General features: G+C 48.0%; 1 protein-coding gene across 8 annotated transcripts in view; it reads left to right on the forward strand.

The window, feature by feature from the left end:
* The window catches only part of OPCML (opioid binding protein/cell adhesion molecule like), a 1072821-nt gene that overhangs the window by 1011170 nt on the left and 34306 nt on the right, over window positions 1–27345 (forward strand). For 3 of the 8 annotated variants that reach the window (XM_024986975.2, XM_024986979.2, NM_174407.2), the window contains 3 exon segments: window positions 25037–25174; window positions 25555–25675; window positions 26143–26294. In XM_024986975.2, coding sequence (XP_024842743.1) covers window positions 25037–25174; window positions 25555–25675; window positions 26143–26294 — 411 coding nt within the window. 8 annotated transcript variants of the gene reach the window in all.

Below are 27345 nucleotides of genomic sequence, written 5' to 3' on the forward strand. Positions count from 1 at the left end.
TTAAAATTATATAATGAGGTATGTTAGAATGTGGAAGATCTGCACAAATCAGTGGATGAAAGTTTTCTAAATAATCAACGCACAATGTTCCCAAATGATGCATGGATAAAAGAGCCAGTCAAAGGGGAAGACAGGACAGAGGATTTTAGAGTAACAGAATACAGAATGTTCCTTGATCTAGGGGGTTTCAGATTTCACAGTGAAATTAAGCTTTAACAAAGTACCACTTGTTAAATGCTGGTGTATACCAAGGGAAAATACTTGCAGCTATCTGAAAAGGCTACTAGATACTTTCTTTTGTGACTGTATCTCTGTGTGGCATTTTCTTTTCACACTTCAAACACAACAACCTATTATAACAGAAGCAGATATGTGAGGGGATCTAACTGTGCCTGCTTAGGGAAATATTAAAGCTACTTGCCAAAATGTAAAACTCTTCTCACTAACTTTTATTTAAGAAGATAACCATTTTTCATAGGAATAGGTTACTTATGTTAAAGTGTAACGAGTTTATGACTGTTATTTTAAAGAAATAATTAATTTTTTCAGCTTAGTTTCTAGTCTGATAAATATCGATACTGATAGGTATAATACAGTAAAGCAAGTTCTTTGTGGTCCTCAGTAATCTTTTATGTATCAATAAGTCCTGAGACCAAGAAGTTTGTATTATGGCGATGAATTAGCTCTTGGTTCTTGTATAGCATTGACTCCTCAGAGCCTCACAACAATCATGCAGGGTAAGCTGATAAGGAATTGCCATCACCATCTTGCTGCAGGGAAAACTGAGGCATAATTAATTACGGCAAGTCTAGATTACAGTCCATCTCTTCTACCCGTCTGGCTGGAGTGTGTTATTCTACAATTAGCCTGGAGATCAGAGTATAACCAGATTTATGCCATTTGTGTCTGACATGAGCATAAGTCAGGTCTGAGTGGGCTCCTGAGCTGGTCCTGGGTCATGCATGATAAGGTGGTACGTCACCCGTCTCCATTCTACTCAATTTCCTTTCTTTCCTCTACCCTCACATCTTCCTGTCTCATTCCTTCACTCCCTTCAGGGGTCTGCTTATGACTGCTGTATCAAAGAGGCTTCTCTGCCCACCCAGGACAGAACAGCCCCAGCCTCCTCAACCCACTTGGCTAGTTTTCCCTGCAGGACTGGCTCATCAGTGTGTTGACTGGCCCTTCTCACTGGAATCTATGCTCTTACGTGTCTGTTCTGTGGGTGTCCCAAACATAGAACTGTGCCTGGCACAGAGGAGGTAGTCGAATAAACAGCAAGATCCCAGTGAATAGCGCAGAGAACTATAGTCAATATTTATAATAAACTGTACTGGAAAAGAATCCAAGAAAGAATATATATGTAATAAAGCCACTAACTATACATACAGTTAGACCACTATAAACTCTACTTCCAAAAAACAAAAGGATGCTGTCCATATTTGTTGAGTAAAAGAACGCATGTCTTGAGATGTTTGGGATGTTTCTTTGGGAACCATTGGTCTGGCCAGATAAGTCCCCTCCCAGACACATCCTGGGTACCACCGTATGCTCTGAGCAGCAGCAGGACTTATTTCCCTTCCTCCTTAGCAGGAATAAACTGTGGGGTAAGAGCTTCATTTCTTCCTGGTCAGACAACATTCTGAGCCTCAGTCTCTTGAATTATCACAGCAGTATCTTAGGTTGCCTCCTCTAGTCAGCAATCTCTGGGATGGAGGTTTTAGCTTTGGATAGAGATTTCTTGGAAACATCACTGGAAGGAGGGGAGGAGGCGGGTCTGGAGGCTGAGACCCTGAGCTGAAAAGCTCCTGTCACATGTGCCTGGGCTCATCCTCCAGGGAGCTCTGGCTGCTAAGAAGCTGTCCTGAGTGGAGGCTAGGGTCCAGCCCCTGTGGCATCGAGACATGCTGCCCTGAGATGGGACCTAACATCGCATGGGGCAGCCCATCACTCAGTTCCCTAAGGGGACTCAGCACACAGCACTCCAGACATCTGAGTGAATGAGTGTTTCAGTGCAAAGGGGCAATCTGATCAAGCATGCATGGCCTTCGCCATAGAACACGAAACAGGGAAATTCATGGCAAGTGCATGCCACTCTGCAATTACATGATACATTTTAGTTGCTATCATCATCATTACCATCATTGTTGTTGTTTTGACATTTCTTTATAGCCCTTATTGTTCTCTGATGTTATATTTATTATTTATGGGTTGTCTGTTTATGATCTGTCCCTCCACTAGGAGATAGGACTTCTATCATTCAATGCGTTGTTATCAGTCATTCATCAGTCCTGAAACACAGCAGGTGTTCAGTGAATATCCATAGAAGGAATACATCCTTTTATGTTAATTCCTTTTGAAGAAGGGTGTGTGAGTGAATGCAGCCCTACTCAACGACTCCAGTGTAAGCTTCCTAAGGTCAGGGCATGTGTCTTACATCTCTTGTTATTGTCCTTGTTGCCTTTCGAAGGTGACGGTTCGTTTGGAAGGTGTTCAGGGCTGTTACCATCCTACCCACCCATTCCCAGCTTCGTCTCTGCTCCTGTGTTTTGTGGAGCATGCTTACTCCCTCTGGTCTCTGCACCCCAAACAAGCCCAGGATGCCCTTCCCGAACTTACAGGCTGAGCTAATTCCTCCTCATTCAGCCTCAGTTCCTCCTGGTTCCCTATGCTCTGCCTGGTTCAGTATGCTCTGCCTGGTTCAATTCATCCCCTTGGCTTCTCCCCTTAAGTCATCTATATTACTCTTCATTGTAATTGTCTTTATGACCCCAAGATTCCAACTTAGATTGTCTTTTATGTCTGTATTCCTTTACTGCCGGACAAACAGTCTTGAATAATACATCTTCCTAGAACCACAGAATTGTAAAAACAGCATTATAGAAGGTATTGTTTAAGTGGCTAAGTCATTTTAAGTGGCGTGTGTTGGGCAGTACAGCAATAATAGCAGGCGTTTACTTGATAACTTACCCCCGACAAGGTCAAAGCACTTTTCATGGACAGTATTGCTCTCTCCTCCACACTTGATGCCGTGGGTGCATCGCATTGCCTCTTGGTGGGGCACTTTGGGCTTCCCCCCTCACCAGCCTCTGCATGAATCCAGGTAGAACCATTTATTATGTGTTGAACAAATGGAGGAACAAGTGGTTATGGGCTAACTGGGAAGCCCTACAGTCTGCTCTGCTCTTTTCTTTTGCTGCTGACGACAGTGCAGTTGGACATGAACCAGAAGAGACATGAGGACATTAGACCAGACTGTACAGAATTTTCTTCCAATTAAAATCCACAAACCCTAAAATAATTGACTAAAAATAAACTTTAAAAGATTCCAGCCTGGGGTGACCTCTCCTGGTTTAAAATTCCTTTAGCAGTGATTAGAATTCTTAGTTATTTAATTCACACAGCCTTGGACATCTTTTCTTTTGTTTGACTTGCTCCTTAAAATCATTCATTGTTATTTAATATTGTCTATTTTGTATGGACTGTTTCTCCATTGTGTCGTGTTCTGCTTCACAATGGAAGCCTGTTTATCCCTAGCTGCAGTTCATAAAAAGCCTAGGCTTTCCTGGGAGCATCTACAGGTGCGTCTGTGAGGGCTGAGGAGTGGAGGGAGGGAACAAAGGAAGGAATGGCTGTGACCGAGACCCCCTGACTCCTGACTGCATCCTGGGATCCTATACACATTCTCAGAGCCTCCCCAGAAGAGCAGCACGGTTTTTATTACTTAGTGAATCTTCATTGTTCAGTTACTTGGTCACATCCGACTCTTTGCGACCCCATGGACTGGAGCATGCCAGGCTTCCCTGTCCTTCACTATCTCACAGAGTTTGTTTAAATTCATGTCCACTGAGTTGATGATGCCGTCCAACCATCTCATCCTCCATTGCCCCCTTCTCCTCCTCCCCTCAATCTTTCCCAGCATCAGGGTCTTTTCCAATAAGTCAACTCTTCACATCAAGTGGTCGAAGTACTGGAGTTTCAGTTTCACCATCAGTCCTTCCAATGAATATTCAGGGTTGATTTCCTTTAGAATTGACTGGTCTGATCTCCTTGCAGTTCAACAGACTCTCAAAAGTCTTATCCAGCACTGCAATTTGAAAGCATCTGTTCTTCAGCACTCAGACTTCTTTATGGTCCAACTTTCACATCCTTACATGACTACTAGAAAAAAAAAAAACATAGCTTTGACTATTTGGACCTTTGTTCGCAAAGTGATGTCTCTGATTTTTGATATACTGTCTAGGTTTGTCGTAGCTTTTCTTCCTAGGAGAGCAAGCATCTGCGTGGATGTGTCGACTTTAGAAAAATGCACAACGTGAGAGTTGTGAGTTAAGGTTTATTTGGGGGCAAAATGAGGACTGTAGTCCAGGAGACGGCACCTCAGATAGCTCTGAGAAACTGCTCCGGAGAGGCAGCAGCGAAAGGTCAGTATATATGTGATTTTGGTGAGGCACATATTTTTGCAGATATTTTGCACATATTACTGCTGGTTACGAGGAGCAGGCATCACCATGAAGGATTTTACTGCTGCTCTAGACATGAGGAGATACAAGAGTGGGACTCATAAAATCTGCTCCTGAAAATGTCTATCTGAAGACCTGTCCTGCCAGTTTCCAACCCTACCCCTCTCCCCTGCCTGAGTACAGAGTGCCTCATTTATGCTGTCCACCCTGAACTCCTTTCAGAGAGTGTTGAAGGTCAGCAGCTACAGCAGAACATGACTTAATCCCTGTAGAGGTTGATGGCAAGTGCCCATGGCAAGTGCCAATTTGTAGTTGACAGTAACTAAAGATTGGGGCCACAAGCAGAAGGGGTAAAGATTCCTTTGGGGCCAGAATGAAATATGCTATCAACAATGTCAGTTCCCTGAGTGATGCAGAAATGAAGTCACTTCCCCTCTGGTAGACACCTCTTCTGCTACTCCCTCTGCCAAGCACCTGATAGAGATCTATCCTGGAGAGTGACATCAGTTATTCGAAGGACAGCACCGGAGGTGGGAACACCCTCCCTAACGGGGACTTCCCTCTGGGAACAAGGTGACTGTGGGTTAGACGACCCCCTGCAGGCCCCTGGATCCTCCAGCCTCATTTTCCTGCATTCCCAAGGCACCGCCTGATGCATGGGATCCTTTGTGGCATAAAGGGATGTTTTGGCCCTGGGAATTTAAAATAAAAGTAGAAAGGAAATGAGGAAGCCCAGCGGAACTCTTTTTCAGAGCTGGTTCCAGGAGCATAGGAGTAGATCAGGCTGTTTAAGAATACCCCGTTATGTTTTAGGAGAAGGGTTTGACCTCTACTATATCCATGTTTATGTGATACTTTCTATTATAAGTGCATCACACTCTGTTCATAAAATTACAAGAGTCTCCCAGGAAGAGAGTGAAGCGGCTGGTATCCCGCACTGCCCCTGACATGTTTATTCAGTCCGGGTTGGGACATGATTGTTATAACTTTATTGGAAAAAAATAAAATAAATTGACATTTTAGACTGGAAATCACATCATTCCCAGGTGGTGTGCACGCCGCTGTGTGCAGATATTATAGGTCCCTGCAGTCGAGAAGCAATTTCTGTGCTGGTGTGGGTTTCCCATAGAGTAGCCTGATTGGATGTGAAGGCAGCCCACTGGCCTCCCTGCAACAGGCCCATAGACTCAGTTATGAGGAAACACAGACACCTTTCTGCCCCAGGACCAGGGCTGCCACATCCGTGAGAAGCTCTGGGCGCTGGCGCCCTGCTCTCTGAGCTCTGTCCCCTCACCCCAGCTCTGCCCAGAACCCCTTCGAGGGGCTGTCACTGTGAGCAGTCCCGGAAGAGGTGGTGACGCATCACCAACGTAGAGGGACTGCCCGGCGGGATGATGAGATGCCTGGTGGCTCCTGATCGGCTATCAGCCCACTGAAGCCTGGCCTCGGGAAGATGGCCCCAGCTCACTGAGCGCTGGTCCTCAGCCTCCTGAATCAGACGCTCATGATCAGACTTCTGAGATGCCTTCTCCTGTCGCTGACCTTGCCAAGGATGGTGAGCAAACGCTGAGTGAGTTACTTGAACTTTATTCCCCCAAGAGCAGGTTAGGGCCTGGAAGAAGCTGGGTCTGTTAATAAAAACACAGGTGGCAAGTGACTCTGTAGTCACATGGAGTGTAAAACCAGAGACCACACGAATAAGCCCAGGGTTACACAGGGGATGCAGGAAAAGTCAAGCTGACAGGTCCACTGAGTGGTCTCCTGGGCAGCCCGGAGTCTTAGCTTCCCCCCTAAATGCTGAAAACTACGCTTCCGTCATGGCCTTTGCACACAGAGAGTGTCTTTTCTTGCTACTCGTGTGACTATGAGAAGTTTGATGAGAAACTTAAATGAGTAAATTTAAGTGATTAAAGTGAATGATTTAAGTGAAGGGATTTCTCCCCTGGCTCCAGAATTCACTAACCAAGAGACAAATCAGTAATTTTCTTCAGAGGAACTGGAATAAAATAGCTTAAACTTTCCTGAATCCTCCAGTCTCCCCATCCACCATGCTGTTCCAGGTCTGCCTGTTGAAGTGGGGTCATCTGGAGGTCAGTGTCCATCACGGCCTGGCCACACCCCAGGGCACCTCCTGGCCACACCCCAGGGGCATCTCCTTGCACCACTGCCCCCAGCTAAATCGCATGCAGCCTTTCCATTCCAGCGGATGAGCAGTTTAGATGGCATGCATCTATCTCTTGATGGGTTTGTGTTTGCTGCTGCTGCTGCTGCTAAGTCGCTCCAGTCGTGTCCGACTCTGTGCGATCCCACAGATGGCAGCCCACCAGGCTCCCCCGTCCCCGGGATTCTCCAGGCAAGAACACTGGAGTGGGTTGCCATTGCCTTCTCCATTGTGTGAAAGTGAAAAGTGAAAGTGACGTCGCTCAGTCGTGTCCGACTCGTAGCAGCCTACCAGGCTCCTCCATCCATGGGATTTTCTAGGCAAGAGTACTGGAGTGGCTTGCCATTGCCTTCTCCGGGGTTTGTGTTTAGGTGTGAATAAATCAGTGGATAATCAGTCTTATCCCCAGAACTGGAAAGTGAGATGGGAAACTAGGAATGGGTCTCATTGGTGATTTCCCTTCTTTCACTCGCATGCTTTCCCAGCAGCTCTCTGTGAGCCCCCGCCACCTGCCAGGACTTGCAGTGGGCAGGGGGGTGCTGTTGGGGACACTGTGGACGGTCTTGGCATTCACTAAGCTTCCTTGGACAGGCTGGTGACAGAACAGAGGTTTACACTCTGATGCAGGGTTTTCACGTGGGCACCTTGACATCCCGAGACACATTTCTTTGTTGTTGGAGACACATCGTGAGACCTTTAGACACATCCCTGAACTTTGGTTTCTAGACGTTAGCAGCACCCCCTCCCCAAGCCCCACTTGTGGCAACCAGAATGGTCCTCAGAGGTTGCCAAGTGAGCCCTTTGGGGTAAAAATCACCAGGTTGCACTTAAGTGATAAATATAATGATGAAAACAGGCCTTACTGGAGCCTAGAGCTGGGGCATCTCAGACTTCAGGATCAAGGAGTCAGGGTCTCCCAGGAAACAGATGGCACCCTTGACCTTGAACAATTGTAGGCAGCTTAATAGGGCTTCCCCGGTAGTGCTAGTGATAAAGAACTCCCCTGCCAATCCAGGAGACATAAGAGACCCAGGTTCAATCCGCAGATCAGGAAGATCCCCTGGAGGAGGGCATGGCAACTCACTCCTTGCCTGGAGAATCCCCATGAACAGAGGAGCCTGGTGGGCTACAGACCATAGGATTACAAAGAGGCAGACACGACTGAAGTGACTTAGCACACACACATGCACAGGCAGGTTAATAAGAGAATTATTTATAAGGTGCGGAGAGGGTGTGCAGAGCCACACAAGTAGTGATGTACCCAAGGCTGAAACAGTAGGGCCGTTCCCCTGACCCCTTCCATCTCCTCACTCCCAGTCAGCAGGTGAGGAGGGATCTACCTGCCCAGGAGGGGAGATTTGTGGGTGAGAACCAGCTTGACAGGAGCTTGTTCTTTACCCAAGTGACCAGCTGGGGGTGGCCTTCTGGGAACACACAGCTGAGCTCCTTCCCTCCCCCTGGCCACCCCAAGCAGAAGGCTTTTGTAGCCCATGTGTGCCAGATAGCCCAGGAGAGAGCAAGACAAAGAAGAGGTGCTGTGTCCGAAGGCTGAAAATGAAACATCTGGTATTACAGGCTTCCTTAAAGTGGAAAAGTTAAGTTGAGCCCCAAAGGATACACTAGTTACTTGGGGGAAGGTGGAATAGAGCGTGCAGATGAGGCATGTCATTTCCATTTCACAAAACTGAGTTAAAAGAATCGTTGTTGCATTTATAGTTCATCTGTGGAGCCCCTACCAGCCTGGCTGATGAGAAAAGAAAGTCAATCTGAGTCATGTTTAGGGAGCTGTTTTTTCTCTCTTGAGGATCCTGAAGCCTTAGAACATGGTCTCTGCGTCTCAGTCCTCAGGGGTGGGAGCAAGACACCCCTCTGGATGAAGGAGCAAAGAGTGGAGGATAATGGCATCTCTGCTTCTGGACCCAGCTTCGTTGTCACCTGTCTGCATTGCTGTCACTTACAGGCTCCAGCGTGGGAAATGCACAGGTGCCCCCCCTAGTGGGAGATGCCTCCATCCACCCCACCCCCAGGTTGGCCCACTTCCCTCTCCAGGAGCTGGGCAGTTTGTTTTCTTGTTTCTTTAAAACAAAGCCTGCATGATAATCATCTCTTGGTGCCTAGCAACCAACCCCTTTAGACCCCAGGACACAAAAGTCATTAACAGTCCTGAGGTGAGAAGCTCAGACCAGGAGACTGCAGAGCTTGGCTTCCAGGATAGGAGAGAGAAGACCTCCCCTCGGTCCTTCCAGCTCTCTGCAGCTTCCAGAACAAAGCACACCCTGGCTTCTTAGCAGACTGCCTGTCATGTTACAAAGCAGGGACTGGACCCACGGCCAGTTAGGCGGTGGGGCGGGGTTGAAGCTTGTTGGGTCTGGCAGAGAAATCCCGTGGGGCTGGAGCTTTAACAAGGGGGTGAGAGAAAAAGATGGAACACAGAGAACCTGCTCGGGTATCAAGTACACAGCACTCTCTACTGAGACCCATGTGGTCACCCCAGCACATCGAAAGAGATAAGAGAGCAGTCCGTGTCTTCTCACCCTTCTCAGTCCACAAGCAGTCCTGATGAGACAGTCAGGACTTCCCACCAGGACTGAAGTCCCCATTCTTACAGGGATGAGGGGAGGGGGGCACCCAAACAAAGCCAACAGACAGAGGTGCTCCCCAAACACCGGGCGCCCTCATAGCTAGCAGACATCAGAGCCCTCCTGCAGCCAGCAAAGGATGCAGTGTTGACTTAGTGTTACCTGTCCACCCGCTGACTCCCTGGAATGGAAACCCCAGAGCTGAGTGCTTTCTTCAGCAGGGAAGCAGGGGCAGGAGCCGAACGCAGACTCCTCCTGTCTCAGGAATTAACCTGGCTGCCACCTGCGGGCTCCCTGTGTCCTGCTTCCCCCCCATCTCATCGGTGTCCTTGCTAATTCAACAAAGTTATTACCCGATTAATAACTCCTCTGATGGAAGAGTTCTGGGATGAGCTGGAGCTCCCATTTACAATCTGCAGGTGATGGGAAAATTATGTTCAGTTCAGGAATAATTGATGGAAATAGTCTCTCCTCTTCCTCAGCTGATTGGCTTTGTAATTGTGATTTAATAATGTAAATATCACTTGTTTTCTTCTGAAGATGAATCGGCTTTGATTTGCTAAGCTCAAGGCTCTTTGGGCTTGTTTATTTCTTTGAGATTTCTCATGAGACTGAAGGTGAGATGTATTTCTTATTTTGTTATATTTTTCTTTGTATGTGCACACACACACACACCCATAGTTTGAATCAATGGTTGAAAGAAACATTTTTTTCAACCAACTCAGCTACTGATGATAAAATATTAGAGCTCATGCTTTTCAGAAATTATCTAATCTAATCCCTAATTTTCACTGGTGATAAAGCAGGAAGCCCAAGGAGGTTTTAAGTCAGTAACTCACTCAGATGTACATGGAGAGTTAGAGATCGCTTGTGGACCTGGTGTAATGCTATTTCCTAAGTAATGAGGGAAGTTTGCAAAGAATGACTATGACACTGTGATTTATGATAAGAAATATCTATTTGGCTTTTGTCCAGTTCCTAGCACAGAGCTCCTCCAGCCCTTGGAATTTCCTGAGAGGAGAGGAAAAGTGTCTTTTGTTATGTTGATAAGGTGATTGTTGGATGACACCTAAGGATGGAGGCTGGTTGCCAGGGAAGTTGGGTCCTGTGATCAGGTGGTTGAAACTTTAAATTTCTTCCAACCGTCATCTCCTGGGAGGGGCGGGGACTGGAGTTTGAGTTCAGTCATCAGTGGCCAAGATTTCAACCATGCGTATGCCATGAAGCCTCCATGCTGCTGCTGCTGCTGCTAAGTCGCTTCAGTTGTGTCCGACTCTGTGCGACCCACTAGATGGCAGCCCACCAGGCTCCCCTATCTCTGGGATTCTCCAGGCAAGAACACTGGAGTGGGTTGCCATTTCCTTCTCCAATTCATGAAAGTGAAAAGTGAAAGTGAAGTCACTCAGTCGTGTCCGACCCTTAGCAACCCCATGGACTGCAGCCTACCAGGCTCCTCCATCCATGGGATTTGCCTTCTCCGTGAAGCCTCCATAAACCCCCCCAAAAGAGGTTCAGGAGTTTCCAGGTTGTTGATCAAGTGGCGATAATTCAGGGAGGGCGGAAACTCGGAGGACACTACGCTCCGGCCACTTCCTCTGCATCTTGCTCTCTGTGGGTCCCAACTGGCTGCTTCTGAATTATATCGTGTCATAGTAAACTCCTGATCTAGTAAGTAAAATGCTTCCTTGAGTTCTGTGAGCTGCTCTGCAAATTAATCAAACCCAAGACAGTAAAAGAATCTGGCTGCAATGCAGGAGACCTGGGTCCTATCCCTGGGTCTGGAAGATCCCCTCGAGAAAGCAATGGCAACCCACTCCAGTATTCCTGCCTGGAGAATCCCATGGACAGAGGAGCCTGGTGGGCTACAGTCCACAGGGTCACGAAGAGTCAGACACAACTGAACGACTAACACACACGGAAGGAGAGGGACGTGGCGTGCTCTGATCTGGAGCCATTGGGTCAGGAGCGCAGGTGACAACCTGGACCTGAACTTGGCATCTGAAACTGGGTGGGTGGATGAGGGGTGGGGGTCGGGGGAAGAGCTGCAGAAACTCCAGGTAGAGAGCATCAGAATAAGGCTGAACTGCGGGACCCTGAGCTGGTGCTGAATTGCTCAGTGTAGGGGGAAACCCGCACAGGGGAATGGGGGCCGAATTGTAACAGCTCCCGATTTCATTTTCCCTATTGAACGTTTCTCTGCTGTTATGGGCACACATCATATACGTATCTGTGTGTTCATGTGTGTGTGATATGCAGAATCAGGTACATAGCATGCCCTGTGCTTGTGTGTGCTCAGTCATGTTTGACTCTATAATGCTGTGGACTGTAGCCCACCAGAATCCTTTGTCCATGGGATTTCCCAGCCAAGAATGCTGGAATGGGTTGTCATTTCCTCCTCCAGGGGATCTTCCCAACCCAGGGATTGAATGCACATCTCCTGTGTCTCCGGCATTGCAGGCAGATTCTTTACCCACTGAGACATCGGGGAAGCCCATAGCACTCTGTTACTTACATCACTTCCAGGACTTACCTCGGGGCACAATATTTTGTAACTGAAAGAGCCTCTAATGCTGCATGTGAGTAAGTCAGGGCCGCACTACAGGGTAACTGACACTGCATCCTGACCAGTTCTTAAGAGTTGCCCTCTCTGGGTGGTCTTGGAGGGTCCTGGGAAACTATAGGCAGCATCCATACAGCTACCTGTTCCCCCGAGGCTCAAGGCCCTGTCCCTCGTGGAGTGGCACACGAGATGCCCTCCCAACCTCTCTTTCTGTCCAACATCCTTTGGTCCAGGCCTCCCCATGGAACCCAGTCACCCTTACCATCTTCCTGCCTTTATCTCCCACGTGGCCCTCACAGGTCCTGGCTGTGCATGCACGGGGCAGGTGTGGGCTGTGGTCCTGAAGAGTATGGGGCCTCGTTGCTGCTGGCCCCTTGCCTGTCATCCAGCATCTGCTGTCTGGTCGGGAAGGATTAGGAGGTGAGCCACGTAGCGAAGGAGGGGTGTTTGCCGGGAAGGCGGGAGGACAGAAAGCAGAGAGCGCTGTGGTCCTGCATTTGAAGTGAACCTCAGACCTGGGAAAATGGGCCCTGAGTCATCTCAGTGGATGATTAGTTATATCTGTAAGACATTATTCCAATCTGCCCATCGAGGGGAGGGAGAAAAGAACAGCTACTTGTCAAAATCGGCGTGCATGGGAGACTGGGAAGGGAAAAGAAATAATTAATTTCCTCCATTAATACAAGACATTACCCCCGGACACACACAGTCCTTCATAATTGTCAGCTCCTCTCTCCCCCATCGCGAAACAGCCGCTGCACAGTGACAGATGAGGCCACCTTGAAGTCACAGGGTGTCTCTGTTCTGAGGTCTGAGTCATCGAGACCCCAGGCCCAGTGCTGGCGGCTGGGCCAGTTCCCCAGTGCACAGGCTGGGGTACAGGGACTTTCTGATGTTTCTTCAGAGGCCAGTGGCCCTGCGCTCCTGGTGGGAACTCTGCCCATCAACACATGGTCATCAGTTTCCAGAACTCAAAGAATTATTTAGCGTTCTGGGTCACTAACCATACTGCTAAGTTAAGAAACTTACAAATGACCTTAGAAGTCCTCTGGTGCAATTTTTATTTGATAGGAAAAAAAAAAATCTTGGGACTTGGAGTGGTAAAAACACTTAGCCCAAATCATACCATGTTAGTGGCGACCCTGATGGTTGACCCAGGTCTTCTGAAGTCCAATTCAGTGGTCTTATATCCTGATTCCTATGATTGGCCCAGAGTCATAGAAGGTCCCATGGAATGTTCCTTCTACAGTGATGAGGCTAAGAAGAGGGGCCAGGGAGACAGATGCCGTTGATGAGAGATCAGCTTGATCAGAGTCCAGCCTGGATGGTGGGCGGGAGACCCACTTGCCTAGAAATAGCTCCCGGTGTGTGGATACGGAGAGTCCTTGTCAAAAACTTTCCAAGGGCCCCCACCCTGCAGGAAGCGCTCCCGTACCCCGAGCAGAGGACTCGCCTGCTAAGCGCCGGCTCCTCGCCCTCCCCTCTCAGCCCAGTCACAGCTGAGCACCTGAGCTGCACTATCTCCCTGCGATGCTTCAGAGCCAGGTCCGTGCTCCATGAAGCAGCCACTAGCTCCGGCGTGACTTGCCTGCTGAGTGCTGCTTGGCTTCGTGGGTGTTTTGCCCAGGAGCGAATCGAAGTATTTCAGAAATATTAATGAAGGTGATAATTAGCACCACTGCCATGAAGCTGTGCCCTTGGGAACTACCATGGGAAGAGAGAATAAAGGCGAGAAGAAAAGAGAAGAGAAGAAAGAGATGAAGCAGGAGGAATTAGGCTGCATCTGAGCTTCACCTGCAGAAACCAGGCTGTGCTCTTCCTCCAGGGAGCTGGGAAAGGGCGGCCACAGCATTTCCACACCAGAAGGCTGAGGTCTGGCTTCTGACCCTCCAGGACTTCGGACCCTGAGCCCCAGCTGGGTATCTCCCCAGGGAATGCAGGGCTGACCCTCACTTGGCCTATCACCCTGTTCTCCAAGAGGAGACCAAGCTGGTGCACCAAGAGTTCCAGGATTGCAGAGTCCGGGGGACTACTCTGCATCTGGTCCCGCAGGGTCTGACAGCCCAGTCACTGCCTCTTGCTGGGTATAAAGGTGTGAGTGTCAGAGCAGCCCAGAGTGGGGCACTTGCAGCGGCCCTGGTACTGGGACCAGACACAGGCCGTTCTGTGGGCCAGAGGGCAGGGGCCACGGGGTTTGTCATCCAGACCAGCATGGTGTTGAGAGCCGAAGACAGCAGTCAGTAATTACAGTGGGAAACAGTGTTAACTGTCCAGGCAAGCCTAACAGTATGATTACCCACCTATAAAAGTAACAAAGGCCTTGATGGCATTACTACACACACACACACACACACACACACACACACACACATCTGTCCCCAGGGAACTGAGCATGGCAGGTGGGGTAGAAGGAAAGTTTTAAGTCCCGCCACAAAGCAAGTGAGAGGTAAAGCATTTGCTATGATGTTGCTCTATCATCAGAAACAATTTCTGGCTTCCTTGGTGGTCCAGTGGTTAAGAATCCACCTTGCAGTGCAGGGGATACTGGTTCGATCCCTGGTCTGGGAAGATTCCACGTGCCGGGGGGCGGCAACTAAGAGACTGTGGACCAGTGCTACTGAGCCCATGCACCCTAGAGCCTGTGCACCAGCACAAGAGAAGCCACTGTGATGAGAAGCCAGGCATCACAACCAGAGAGGAGCCCCCACTCATGGCAACTAGAGAAAGCCCGAGCGCAGCAACAGACACAGTGCAGCAAAAAATGTTTAAAATAAATCAACAAAATTAAAAATTCAAAAAAGAAAGACTTTCCAAGGGGTGGGGAGCAGGGGAGGGACAGAGAGGGAGTTTAGGATCAGCAGATGCAAGCTCTTGTATACAGGATGGATAAACAACACGGTCTACAGCACCAGGAGCTGCATTCAATGTCCTGTCATAAACCGGGATGGAAAAGCAAAAAAGAAATCATTTGAAGATGTTGGGTGCTACCTGACCCCCGCGGATTCCGACCCTAGAGGTCTGCTCTGAGCTCAAAATGTCAGTTTGCCAAAGTGCCCTCAGGAAACTCACTGGTTGTATTGGCCCGGGGCCTTTCCATTCCTACAAAATACGGTATTCTTTGAGAAACGGGGTCTGGGTTACTGGAGGTGCCTGCTTAGGCTAATGCAGGTAAGGTCAGGTTTAGCTTTCTGAAAACATATATAAATGAAAGAAGCAATAGGTCATTCGGTGCCTTCATCAGCTTTTTTTTTTTTTTTAAGCAGTAGTTTATTTAGATTAAAGCACAGAATTCATTTCACTTGGTAGTTGTTAACACTGAGATAACCCTGTTGGTTCAGAGTGCAAATAATAGTAATACAAGAGGAAAGCATGGGATAAATAAAAACTGTCCAAGTGTCCTTAACATTTTATCAGTAATGTAGCTGTTTAAGCTCTGCTTTTGAAAGTGTGATGATTTTTTTTCCTTCAACCTCTATGTTTCCGTCTGAACTGTTTATGTATATTTATATTTAGACACTTTTTAGAATATAAATATTAACTACGTTTTGAATCCAGATCAGGCAACCTGTTCCGGAAATGGATTCAAGCTTCCGTCCTCAGCCATTAGTCTGTCTATGTGTGAAGTCCCAGCTTCCTGCCTTCTGCATCCGCCTTCCCTGGGTCTCTGTCTGTCTGTCTCTCTTCTCTCCCTGGCCCACAGTCCAAACTCTCATTTAAGGGGACTGGGTCACATCCTCACAGGTAGCCTGGCTGTTTCTGCATCACTCTTTGCAGCCCCTTCCCTCTGGGTCAAGAGTGTCATCTAGTTTCCAAAACTCTCTGATGACTCCTGATTCTTCCTACAGCTAGTGAACGCATCTCAGAAAGAAAGCGTCGGTAAAACCAAGCCAAGCACACGTCTTGGGTTGTGGGTTCATCACAGTTTTGTTTAAGTCCAGTGTGGGGAAGGGATGAAGCTGAAGTTGGGAGTCAAGGCTGCCTGGGGCCTCCATCCACACTTCCTGGTTGGAAGACAGAGGGAGCGCAGTGTTGCTGGGTGCCTGCCGTGGCGTAGGGAGAGGTCAGGGGTGGGGAAGGCTGGAAGTGTGCAGAGATGAGCAGAGAGAGCAGATCTAATGAGGAGAGAGTTGGTGGGGGGCAAATTCAGGGGTTCAAACCCCCAGCCATCATGTGCAGAGTGATCAGAGTTCAGCCTGACCAGTCACACAAGGAGGTCACAGAAGTCAGGGTGTCCTTCCCTCTCTGTGTGTCCGCAACTGAGAGTGGATGACACCAGGTAGGGAATGAGTGCTGAGTTTCTCAACTGCTGGTTCCCAACTCAAGTGTGTTCTAAGGTTTCTATCCTTCAAAAGAAGGAGGCTTTTGTGTCAGGAGGTGTGTGATGGAGAAGGACACCAGGAGATCCCTAGGAAGGAAGGAGAGACCCTCTTCCCAGTCTGTGGATTTCCAGAAGGAGGCTCCTCCATCTCCTCTCCCTAGGGATCACTCTTTGTCCCCCCATGGAAGATGGGGGACTCGGGTAACTGTGAGGTTATTTGCTCCAACAGCTAAACAGGGACAAGACCGTCACCTCCCAGTGAGGGCTGCACTCCTGGTTTCCATCACCTTCTGATCTACTCTGCTTGGGTCTAAGGAGTCCTCCTAACCCAGACTCTTTATTTCAAGGCAGCCCTTCTCGAAGGTCCAGTTTGGGGCCCACGGTCAGACCTTACTCGGCTTGAGTCCTTGCATTGTACAAGTCCAGTTGTCTTGAGTTCATAGGGAGACAGACAAGACCCACATTAGTCTTGCATGCTGAGCCCAGACTGTAGGCCAGCTTGACAGCCACGAAGTTGGTGTTTTCGTCTGCTCAGGGTTCATTTTCTGTGATTCTGTTCTATAGACCAGAATCCTGGAGAGAGGGGCGAGTGACACGATTTGGGCACACATCCCCACGTGCACCCCTGACAGTGTCTGCCTTATCCCGAGCACTCCCAGGGATTGAAGCAGGGGAAGGGCTCCAGACACCGTCCCCCCGCATCCCCCACCTGACTGAGGTGACCTGGCTCCAGACCCCGAGGGTGGGGTTTCCAGCAAATATACAACCTGCCCATCAACCCACACTTTTTCCTACGCATGGAGCACTCCTCACAGGAGTAGGATTAGCTCTTTGATCACTCGCATGGCTACCTTGATGAGTGGGCAAGGGACTGTTCATTCTCCAGGGTCAATCAGAAAGCCTGGTGGGAGCCTAGCTGATGAGCAGCATGCATGGGGTCGTTGGGGTGTTTGACTCCACATTTCCAAGGTCGGTAATGTTAGGAATCGTGTGTAATAGCCCCTCTTGCTGGGGAGCCAGGAAACTAACTACTGGCTTCTCCGGAAGCCCTGCCTCGTGAGTCCAGTGCCCTCGGGGTGCCCCCTCCCACCACCTTGCTTCCAGCCACAGCTCCCCTCCCCTCGCTTTCTTGCCCATCTGCGTTCTCCTTTCTTGGCCATTCCTTCCCGAAGCCCATGCCTCCCTGGGCCAGCGCCTCCTAACCTCCATCGTCACCCTCTCCTGCTCTCTTCCCCCAGGGACCCTCCCCCAGGCGTGTGCCACAGGAGTCACCTCTTGACAGGTATCCTGGCGAAAGCTGTGACAGGTGCTGGCGTTTACCTCCCAAAACATCTTCCCCAGATAGAACAGCAGCTTCCTGTGGCTGACAGGGAGGGGTGGAGGGGCTGGGGGCCCCTTGCTGGTGGCTTTTCATCATTTCAAAGGGAGAAGGTGGGCAGCATTTTGCCTCCAAATGAGGACGATTTCTTGAATGAAATGAATAGTCTGGCAAAGGAATAGGCTGCCCCCTGGAATCCTCCCTGGGAGACGTTCGCGTGGAGGGAAAGATATTCTGTCAGGCACCATCATCAAAAGAGTGGAAGGCTGAAATCTCTGACCCTTCCTGGTACTTCCAACTCTATAAATCTAAGGACTTGGCTGGGGAAGAAGAAGGGAAAATTGGGCCGACGGCTGCAAAACTGCAGGCTTGGAAGGACGGGATGTGGAAGGAGAAAGAAAAAGTGGGTCAGGAAGCTCCTAGATTTTACTCTGAATTTTCTCTTTGAGCTTTTCACCCCTGAACACCCAGGTTTCTTCTTCCCTCTTTAGTAAGTCTTCCTGACCCACCATCCCTGACTTGAGAGTCCAAAACAATTAAGAATGGAAAAATTGAAACTGAAAAGAAAAACATATAAAGTATTCCAGTTCTCGGCTCATCACCCTATGGACTCCCCAAGGTCAAGGACCTTGCCTTCAATATCCTCTCCACCTCCTGGCTTCTTACCCATCACCTCACTCATCATAAGGATGAGTAAAATAGCTGCAGGTGACATTAGGAACAGAAGGCCGGACCAGGGACCTTTCTTCCTGGGGTGTGTCTGCACCCCCTGCCTCCGTTTCTGAAATGGTGCAGACCCTGCTGCTGGGGGTTACATGTTCCTTGTGCTCCAAGACTGTTATGTCAGAATGTATATTCCTGCACAAGAGGCTGCCTTGTGCCCATGGAACCCGGGGCCAACTCAGCGCCTCCCCAGGCACGTGCCTTGCATCTGCAGGGTCTGGGTCCAAGAAACCCCTCCATCCCCTGATAAATGGCGCCATTTGTATCCCTGCAGATCTTAATCTTCCTAATACAGTGAGCTGGACTTATCTGCTTCAAAGTGCTCCTCCGTGGAAAGAAATAACCTGCATTTTTAATATATTTCTGCCAGTGATGCAAAGCCCACTTCCTTTGACTTCCAATCATGTTATATTTGGCTGTCCCAATGCATAGGGCAGGATGCGATGCCTCTGGGTTACTGGCTCATTTCAGGACCTCTTACCAGAAAGCAAAACTGTGGGGCTGATGTGAAACTCTGATTTTCATATCGTTAGAAAAAATGCTGTAGTCCTGTAGCCTATCTATTCTTTAAATCTCTCTGACTGTGTCTTTACAACCTTTCCCATGGTACCCAGAGCATCCTGCCTGCAGCCTGGGCATCTCGCCTGCACCCCATCTACCTTTATTCCCTTCCTTACATCAGTGACTCCTTCCTCCTCCTCCTCCTCCCTCCTTTCCTATCCCTACTCATGTATTTCCTCCTGCCTGTCTCCCTCTCTCTGTCCCCCAGTCAGCAATCTGCCTACTGGCAGCTAGCAAAGGGGATTCAAGCATTTGTAGCCTCCTGTGCTTTTCTCTGCAGCGTGGAATCAGGATTTTATGTCACAACCAGAATTGCAGAGGGCAGGGAAAGCATTCCACACTGCAGTTTGCCAGGTCTCCAGGCATTTAGCAACCTAGATTTGTTCTGCTTTGCAAATCTCACCCAGTATTCAAAGCGGTTAAGGAAACAGCATCTCCACCCCCTTCCTTGGGCTTGAGGTGGGGATGAACGTCAACATCTTCTTCTTTTTCTTAGCAAAAGTGGTGTCCAAGGGTGCATGTGTTTTTCACTAAGATCACAAGGACACGGTGGGAAAGGTAGTTTCAAGGATCCAGATCCTCAATGTAGACCTGCCAGCCAAGCTTGCAGCTTCAAAGAAAGGGTGCCTTTGGAGATGCAAGCTCCACGAGGATCTCAACTCAAGGGGCAGGCAGTAAATGTCACTGACCAGCCAACCCCTTCACAGGCCCAGGTGCACAAGAGAGTCAGAACGGGCTGAGAACAGCGCATGGAGAATGGGGACGGGAGGCCAAGAGCACAGAAGTCCTGAGACACTTAGAAATGGGGGCAGACGGGGTGCAGGCAGGATGCTCTGGGTACCACGGGAAAATTCTGAAGATACAGTCAAAAGGGACTTTACAGAAAAGATAGGCTGCAAGACTAGACTGTGTTTTCTGAGAAAATGTATGAAAACGAGAGTTTCATGTCTCCCCCACAGTTTTGCTTTAAGATAGAAATGCAGAAACCAAGCCCCACCCTGCACCTACTGCATCAGAATCTATATGTAATACATAAAATCTCGGAGGAATTTATGTGCCAATTAAAACCCGAGAACCACTTACTTGACAGAACAAACTTGACGAAATTCATTTTCTCACTTAATGAGGTAGTATTATCGTAACGACCCTCAATTTGTGCAAAACACTCTTACTTCCTCCCTTATTTGCTGTCACAGAACAGTCCATGCAAACAGAACAGAGAGTGGAGATAAATCCCCGCGTTCCAGGGAGTGGCCTTGTTGTCCAGCAGTTTCCCCCGTGGAGGACCCAGGTCTGTCCCCTCGCTCTGGTAGAAGACACTCACTCGGGGTCCCAGTGCAAAGACCCCTGTCATACCCAAAGGGCTCCCTCCCCTCTGTGCCGACTAGCATCACAGATCTGCCTCATCAGGGGCTTTAAGCCATCTGTCTGGTGTAAACTGGGCAGCCTGCTGTGGGTCTAACTCATTCTCCCCAAGAAAGGTAGGTCAGTGACCCCGCCAGAGGCTCCTGCCAGGCCCACTGCAGGTAGCTCATCTCCTTGGTTAAGTACAGGGAGGTTAATTACTCGTGGCAAATTCACTGCAGTACAATTTGAAAGAATGATGGAGTCTTCATAGGAGAAAGCCCTCCTCTCCATCCTGTGTATTTATTCACCGCAGAAATGGCACACTGAGTCTGGAAAGTCATTATGTCTGTATGATTTCGCTGTTGTTTTTTTCCTTCAAAACAGTTAGGTTGGTCAACCAGCATCATTTTAATGAGCGAGGCAATTTTTATCTTTGTTGTTGTCTGGTCACGTCCAACTCTTTGAGACCCCATGGACTATAGCCCATCAGGCTCCTCTGTCCACGGGATTTCCAGGCAAGAATACTGGAGTGGGTTGCCATTTCCTTCTCCAGGGGATCTTCTCCACCCAGGGATGGCAAACGCGGCTCTCCTGCATTAGCAGCTGGGTTCTTTACCATTGTATCACCTGGGAAGTATCTTTATTACACATCCTGAAATAAGTGGTTTCAGGATCCCCTTTGACACTGAGATGTTGTTAAGTCTAAGAGAAATAAGGAGATGAGGGTGAGAGAAGGTTGACATCCCTCTAATGACACTGAGGAGTTAGATATGAGCCAGCCTGGATAATTAAATGTCTGTGAGATGGAGGGCTGTGACCAGCCCCGCTACCCCGAGGTCCCAGCAAACAGGGCCCCACCCCGGGGCCCAGGAGGCAACTGCCCTGGCACATCTCCCTCACAGTTTTCAAAGTTCTTGTCCAGTGCCTGGGACCAGACTTAGCCCGGTAATACCATTCTGAACTGACACTCAGATCTCAGGCTGGGAAGTGTGGGCTTGCCCAGAACCCCGTTTTCCCCTTCACCTCTGCTTCCAGTCACTCCTCACGTGGGTTTGACCAGATTCCCCAAGATCCTGAAACTCTCCCTGTGGGCTTGTCCTGGGGTCATATCCACAGGCCCAAATCCCAGGAGGCTGCCCTGGCCAGTAATTGCTCCTGCTGGCCAATGATGCAGGATTTCCCTCACAAAATAGCATGAGATTGGCCTCCCAGGGTGGTGCTCACTTGGAGACTCTGTTTGTTTACATGTTTGCCTGAAGCCCCATACTTTCTGCTGTTGGTCTTGGCAACCAGGATCCAGACACTAAAGGCAAAGCCTGGATGGGCGTGCTGAGCTAAGGAGGGCATGGTGGCAAGAAAGGCCAGAAGAGCTGAAAAAAGTCAGTGTCCTGGGAAAGGGGTAGGTGGTGGGAATGTCCCAAGGCTTCTATGTCAGCGGAATCAGGATGCCAAAGCACCTGCCTGGTGTCTGCCCGTCAACTCCCCCAGCCCCAACATCCGCTTCCTATCCCAAACCCATCGTGGGCCCAGACTTGGTTGACTGAGTGACCATTGGATTAGATATGCTTCTATGGGTTTGGAGAAAATTTACAAAACATTTTTATCGTCCTGAAAACGAATTCTGCTCTCATGCCCAGAGCACAAGAAGGAATCAGGTATCAGGCTTATAAGAAATGCAAATGGATGTACTTTCTCCTTGGCCCTTGGGGGGCTGGGTTTTTAAAGGAGGCTGATGCTTTGGCAGATGCAAGACAATATAAGGTCTGTCCTCTTTGCACTGAGCCACAGGAAGTGGAATGAGGGATGAGGCAGAGACAGATCGTTGCAAGAGTATGTTCTGGTGGCTGCAAACAATGTCAGTTTCTCAGCCCCAGAATATTTGGGATCATGAATTGCAAGTTTCACAAATGTCTAGAAATAAGAGACGCAGGTCCATTCCCTGGGTTGGGAAGTACCTCTGAAAGAGGGCATGGCAACCCACTCCAGTATTCTTGCCTGAAGAATCCCATGGACAGAGGAGCCTGGTGGGCTACAGTTCATAGGGTTGCACAGAGCTGGACACAACTGAAGCGACTTAGCATGCATACAAGCAAAGCCTCCAGAATGTCCCACAAAGCTGGGTATTACAATTATTAAGTACCCTCACCCCAGGTTCGAGTAACCAGACCTCTATCATTTGGGACTCTCAGTTATTATATGTTAGCAAATGTTTTTTGAACACCTACTACATAGCAATCAAGGAGGGTTTCCTCATTCATTCATTCACCATTGTGTCTTCCCCAGGACGTTTGAAACCAACCAGCTCTTTTGTGTCTGTTTGTACCAAAATGTTAACTGATTACTTATTCATTCTACACGTCTTAGTAGTTTGTATTCTGTGTACAAAGACATGTAGTACATGGTGAAAATGTAGTGAAAAACAAAGATGTCCATATTCACATACCCTAACATTATTCCCACATTTAAAAATTTATGTTGCTGACCATGGCAATTCTCTTTCAAAATATCAAAGCTTATTAAAGTGCTACAGTATTTCACATGTACTCTCTTAGTTAATCCTCATAATAATATTTTTAAAATGAATGATATGATATAGTTTTGGAAGTTTTGGCCACAGCAATCAGAGCAGAAAAAGAAATAAAAGGAATCCAAATTGGAAAAGAAGAAGTAAAACTCTCACTGTTTGCAGATGACATGATCCTCTACATAGAAAACCCTAAAGACTCCACCAGAAAATTACTAGAACTAATAAATGAATATAGTAAAGTTGCAGGATATAAAATCAACACACAGAAATCCTTTGCATTCCTATACACTAATAATGAGAAAATACAAAGAGAAATTAAGGAAACAATTGCATTCACCATTGCAACGAAAAGAATAAAATACTTAGGAATATATCTACCTAAAGAAACTAAAGACCTATATATAGAAAACTGTAAAACACTGGTGAAAGAAATCGAAGAGGACACTAATAGATGGAGGAATATACCATGTTCATGGATTGGAAGAATCAATATAGTGAAAATGAATATACTACCCAAAGCAATTTATAGATTCAATGCAATCCCTATCAAGTTACCAACGGTATTCTTCACAGAGCTAGAACATATAATTTCACAATTTGTATGGAAATACAAAAAAACTCGAATAGCCAAAGCAATCTTGAGAAAGAAGAATGGACCTAGAGGAATCAACCTGCCTGACTTCAGGCTCTACTACAAAGCCACAGTCATCGAGACAGTATGGTACTGGCACAAAGACAGAAATATAGATCAATGGAACAAAATAGAAAGCCCAGAGATAAATCCACACACCTATGGACACCTTATCTTTGACAGAGGAGGCAAGAATATACAATGGATTAAAGACAATCTCTTTAACAAATGGTGCTGGGAAAACTGGTCAACCACTTGTAAAAGAATTCAAACACTTTCTAACACCATACATAAAAATAAACTCAAAATGGATTAAAGATCTAAATGTAAGACCAGAAACTATAAAACTCCTAGAGGAGAACATAGGCAAAACACTCTCTGACATACATCACAGCAGGATCCTCTATGACCCACCTCCCAGAATATTGGAAACAAAAGCAAAAATAAACAAATGGGACCTAATTAAACTTAAAAGCTTCTGCACAACAAAGGAAACTATAAGCAAGGTGAAAAGACAGCCTTCAGAAGGGGAGAACATAATAGCAAATGAAGCAAATGACAAATAACTAATCTCAAAAATATACAAGCAACTCCTACAGCTCAAATCCAGAAAAATAAATGACCCAATCAAAAAATGGGCCAAAGAACTAAATAGACATTTCTCCAAAGAAGACATACAGATGGCTAACAAACACATGAAAAGATGCTCAACATCACTCATTATCAGAGAAATGCAAATCAAAACCACTATGAGGTACCATTTCATGCCAGTCAGAATGGCTGTGATCCAAAAGTCTACAAGCAATAAATGCTGGAGAGGGTGTGGAGAAAAGGGAACCCTCTTACACTGTTGGTGGAAATGCAAACTACTACAGCCACTATGGAGAACAGTGTGGAGATTCCTTAAAAAACTGGAAATAGAACTGCCTTATGACCCAGCAATCCCACTGCTGGGCATACACACTGAGGAAACCAGAATTTAAAGAGACACGTGTACCCCAATGTTCATCGCAGCACTGTTTATAATAGCCAGGTCATGGAAGCAACCTAGATGTCCATCAGCAGATGAATGGATAAGAAAGCTGTGGTACATATACACAATGGAGTATTACTCAGCCATTAAAAAGAATACAATTGAATCAGTTCTAATGAGATGGGTGAAACTGGAGCCTATTATACAGAGTGAAGTAAGCCAGAAACAAAAACACCAATACAGTATATAATGCATATATATGGAATTTAGAAAGATGGTAACAATAACCCTGTATACGAGGCAGCAAAAGAGACACTGATGTATAGAACAGTCTTTTGGACTCTGGGGAGAGGGAGAGGGTGGGATGATTTGGGAGAATGGTATTGAAACATGTATAATGTCATATTTGAAACGAGTCACCAGTCCAGGTTTGATGCACGATACTGGATGCTTGGGGCTGGTGCACTGGGACGACCCAGAAGGATGGTACGGGGAGGAAGGAGGGAGGACGGTTCAGGATAGGGAACACGTGTATACCTGTGGCGGATTCATGTTGATATATGGCAAAGCCAATACAATATTGTGAAGTTAAAAAATAAAATAAAATAAAAAATTTTAAAAAATGAATGATATGCCCTTCTTAACAAATGATCTGAAAAGTTAAAGTGACTTGGACCCAAATGTATTGACCCAAGATTCAATCAGAGAATTTCTTCAAATACTTTGGGGCCAACAGATGTCTAGAATCTTCGAGTTGAGGTTCAAACCCTATTTTGTGGATTTTTGCATTCCTTCTCTAAATTCTAGATGGAAATACAGTTATGTCCCCAGTTGCATAGGTTCTTGATTGTCTCTGTCTGTTTCTTGCCTCCCAGAAGGCCAGGGCTTTGTGAGTGAGGATGAATACCTGGAAATCTCTGACATCAAACGTGACCAGTCCGGGGAGTATGAGTGCAGCGCCTTGAATGATGTTGCTGCCCCTGACGTGCGGAAAGTAAAGATCACTGTCAACTGTGAGTGGATCCACTGTCGGGAGTCCCAGGGGGCAGGAGGGCATGGGGACGGACAAGCAATGGCAAGGCCATTTTCTTAATAGGCCCAAGCTGTTTCCAACAGGAAAACACTGTGTCAGATCTTTGTGCTCATCACCATCTCCAGGGCCACGGGGCCTTCCTGTGACCATCAGAGCTTTTAGCTAATGGGGAGAATTGTTAACTCTGGGTTCATTTGAAGGCTTGAAGAAGATGCCGGGTAAATGCAGTATCTTCAAGCAAGAAGTCCTTTTCCTAAGATAGATGGTTGTTTAGCTGGAGGAGGGGGTATATACAGCAGGTGACTGTCAACTGTCCTGCTTCTCATTTGTCTTATGGCCTTGCTCCGCATCCCCCCACAGACCCCCCCTATATCTCCAAAGCCAAGAACACAGGGGTCTCCGTTGGCCAGAAGGGCATCTTGAGCTGTGAAGCCTCGGCAGTGCCCATGGCTGAGTTCCAGTGGTTCAAGGAAGACACCAGGTACCTTGGAAGCAGAAACGGGGCATGTCTGAAGCAGAGTTGATGGGTGATGCCCCACGCAGAAGGAGGGCGATGGAGTCCAGGGGGGAGATATGGCAAAACCAAACTGATGACAGCCTCCATTATAACAGAGCCTCCTTTTAGAACCAGCAACAAAAAGCAGAGGAAGTTGGGAAGTGGGCAATGTGGATCGACTTTGTTTCAGAATCTGAGATTAGCTGTAGATGGTGCCATCTTGAAGGACTAGGAACTCCAGAAGGCAGCCTGGGAGCATGGGCACCTTCTCTTTCCACCCCTGATGGAGACTGTGGTGCTTATGGCTGGAGGGAGAGGCGCTGGGTTAGTTGGAGGGAAGGGCTTCGTGCAGAGGAGAGTTGTGTGTCTGGGGGTGAATCCCCAGCCCCTCTTGCCTGCCCCCTCACTCCATGAGTGGAACCAGACCCACAGTACCTCCTCTTCTTTTGCAGGCTGGCCACCGGCCTGGACGGCATGAGGATCGAGAACAAAGGCCACATATCCACGCTGACCTTCTTCAACGTCTCAGAGAAGGATTATGGGAACTATACTTGTGTGGCCACAAACAAGCTTGGGATTACCAATGCCAGCATCACACTGTATGGTGAGTGCAGGAGGCCTGGACGCAGGGCTTGGATGGGCGGGGGAGGAAGGCGAGGTCCGCTGGCCTGTATCCATCCATACTGCTCCCCCCTCCACCTTAGATGCGAGCGCAACCCACCACCCCACCTGGTCATTCTCTTAGCCTGTGATGCTGTGGTGTTTACAAGGCAACCGATAGCTCCTGGTCTATCATGAGGCGAGCTTTCCACGTTACAAAAGGAGTGAACTGAATTCTGAACCACGTTGCACAGTGGTTGCCTTAAACAAGATGGAACCACAGAAGAGTTCAGCTGCAGCACTCTCAGTCTGAGAAGTAAATTAGATATAGTGTTAAGATGCCCTACAGGAAGAGTGTATGATTCTAGGGGTTCTAGTTGCAGTTGTAAACCAGGTCAACTCTGCCATCCTAACTGTCATATTGACTGCATGTCATGTTCTCATTCATTGGAATGAACAGAGAAAGAGGCTGGTCCTCATCGGGCCATCAGCTGGGACATCCATCCCTTCTCTGAGGGTCTCCCCCTCCTACACAGGGTGAGGGGGCCCCAGAGACCCGAATGGCCCCTCGGGAGCCTTCATCCCGCCTTCCCTCCATTCTCACACTGTCGTGTCCATCTCCTCGTGCAACATTTTACCCCACTGGCCAGGCCCAGCTGGTTGTGATGGTCCGTGTGTTTATGTGTGTGTTTATTTGCCGAGATTTGGCAAGAGGGAACTGTCTGGTAACTAGGAAGGAAAGGTGTTCATTGTTCATATGGACCTCAGACCCTGAACAGCTTTCAGCGTTGACATGAACTAAACTTTGTCCACCAACCATCTGAAATGTGTGATCTATGTCTCTTGTTTTCTCTCTGCATTGTGTGTGCATTGTGCTGTGTGTGTCTTAGAAATAAGCCCCTCATCAGCAGTGGCAGGTGGGTACCGCATGTTCCTTCACTCCTCTGCCTGCCTGAATGCCTATGCTTTTGATGTTAAGCCTCGTTCCAAGATAGGCTTGCCTGCTCCTCCTCCCTGACTTTTTCTCCTTACTGGATAGACTTCAGGGGGCTGGT

The sequence above is a fragment of the Bos taurus genome, chromosome 29 (assembly GCF_002263795.3).
Source record: "Bos taurus isolate L1 Dominette 01449 registration number 42190680 breed Hereford chromosome 29, ARS-UCD2.0, whole genome shotgun sequence".
NCBI lineage: Eukaryota > Metazoa > Chordata > Mammalia > Artiodactyla > Bovidae > Bos > Bos taurus.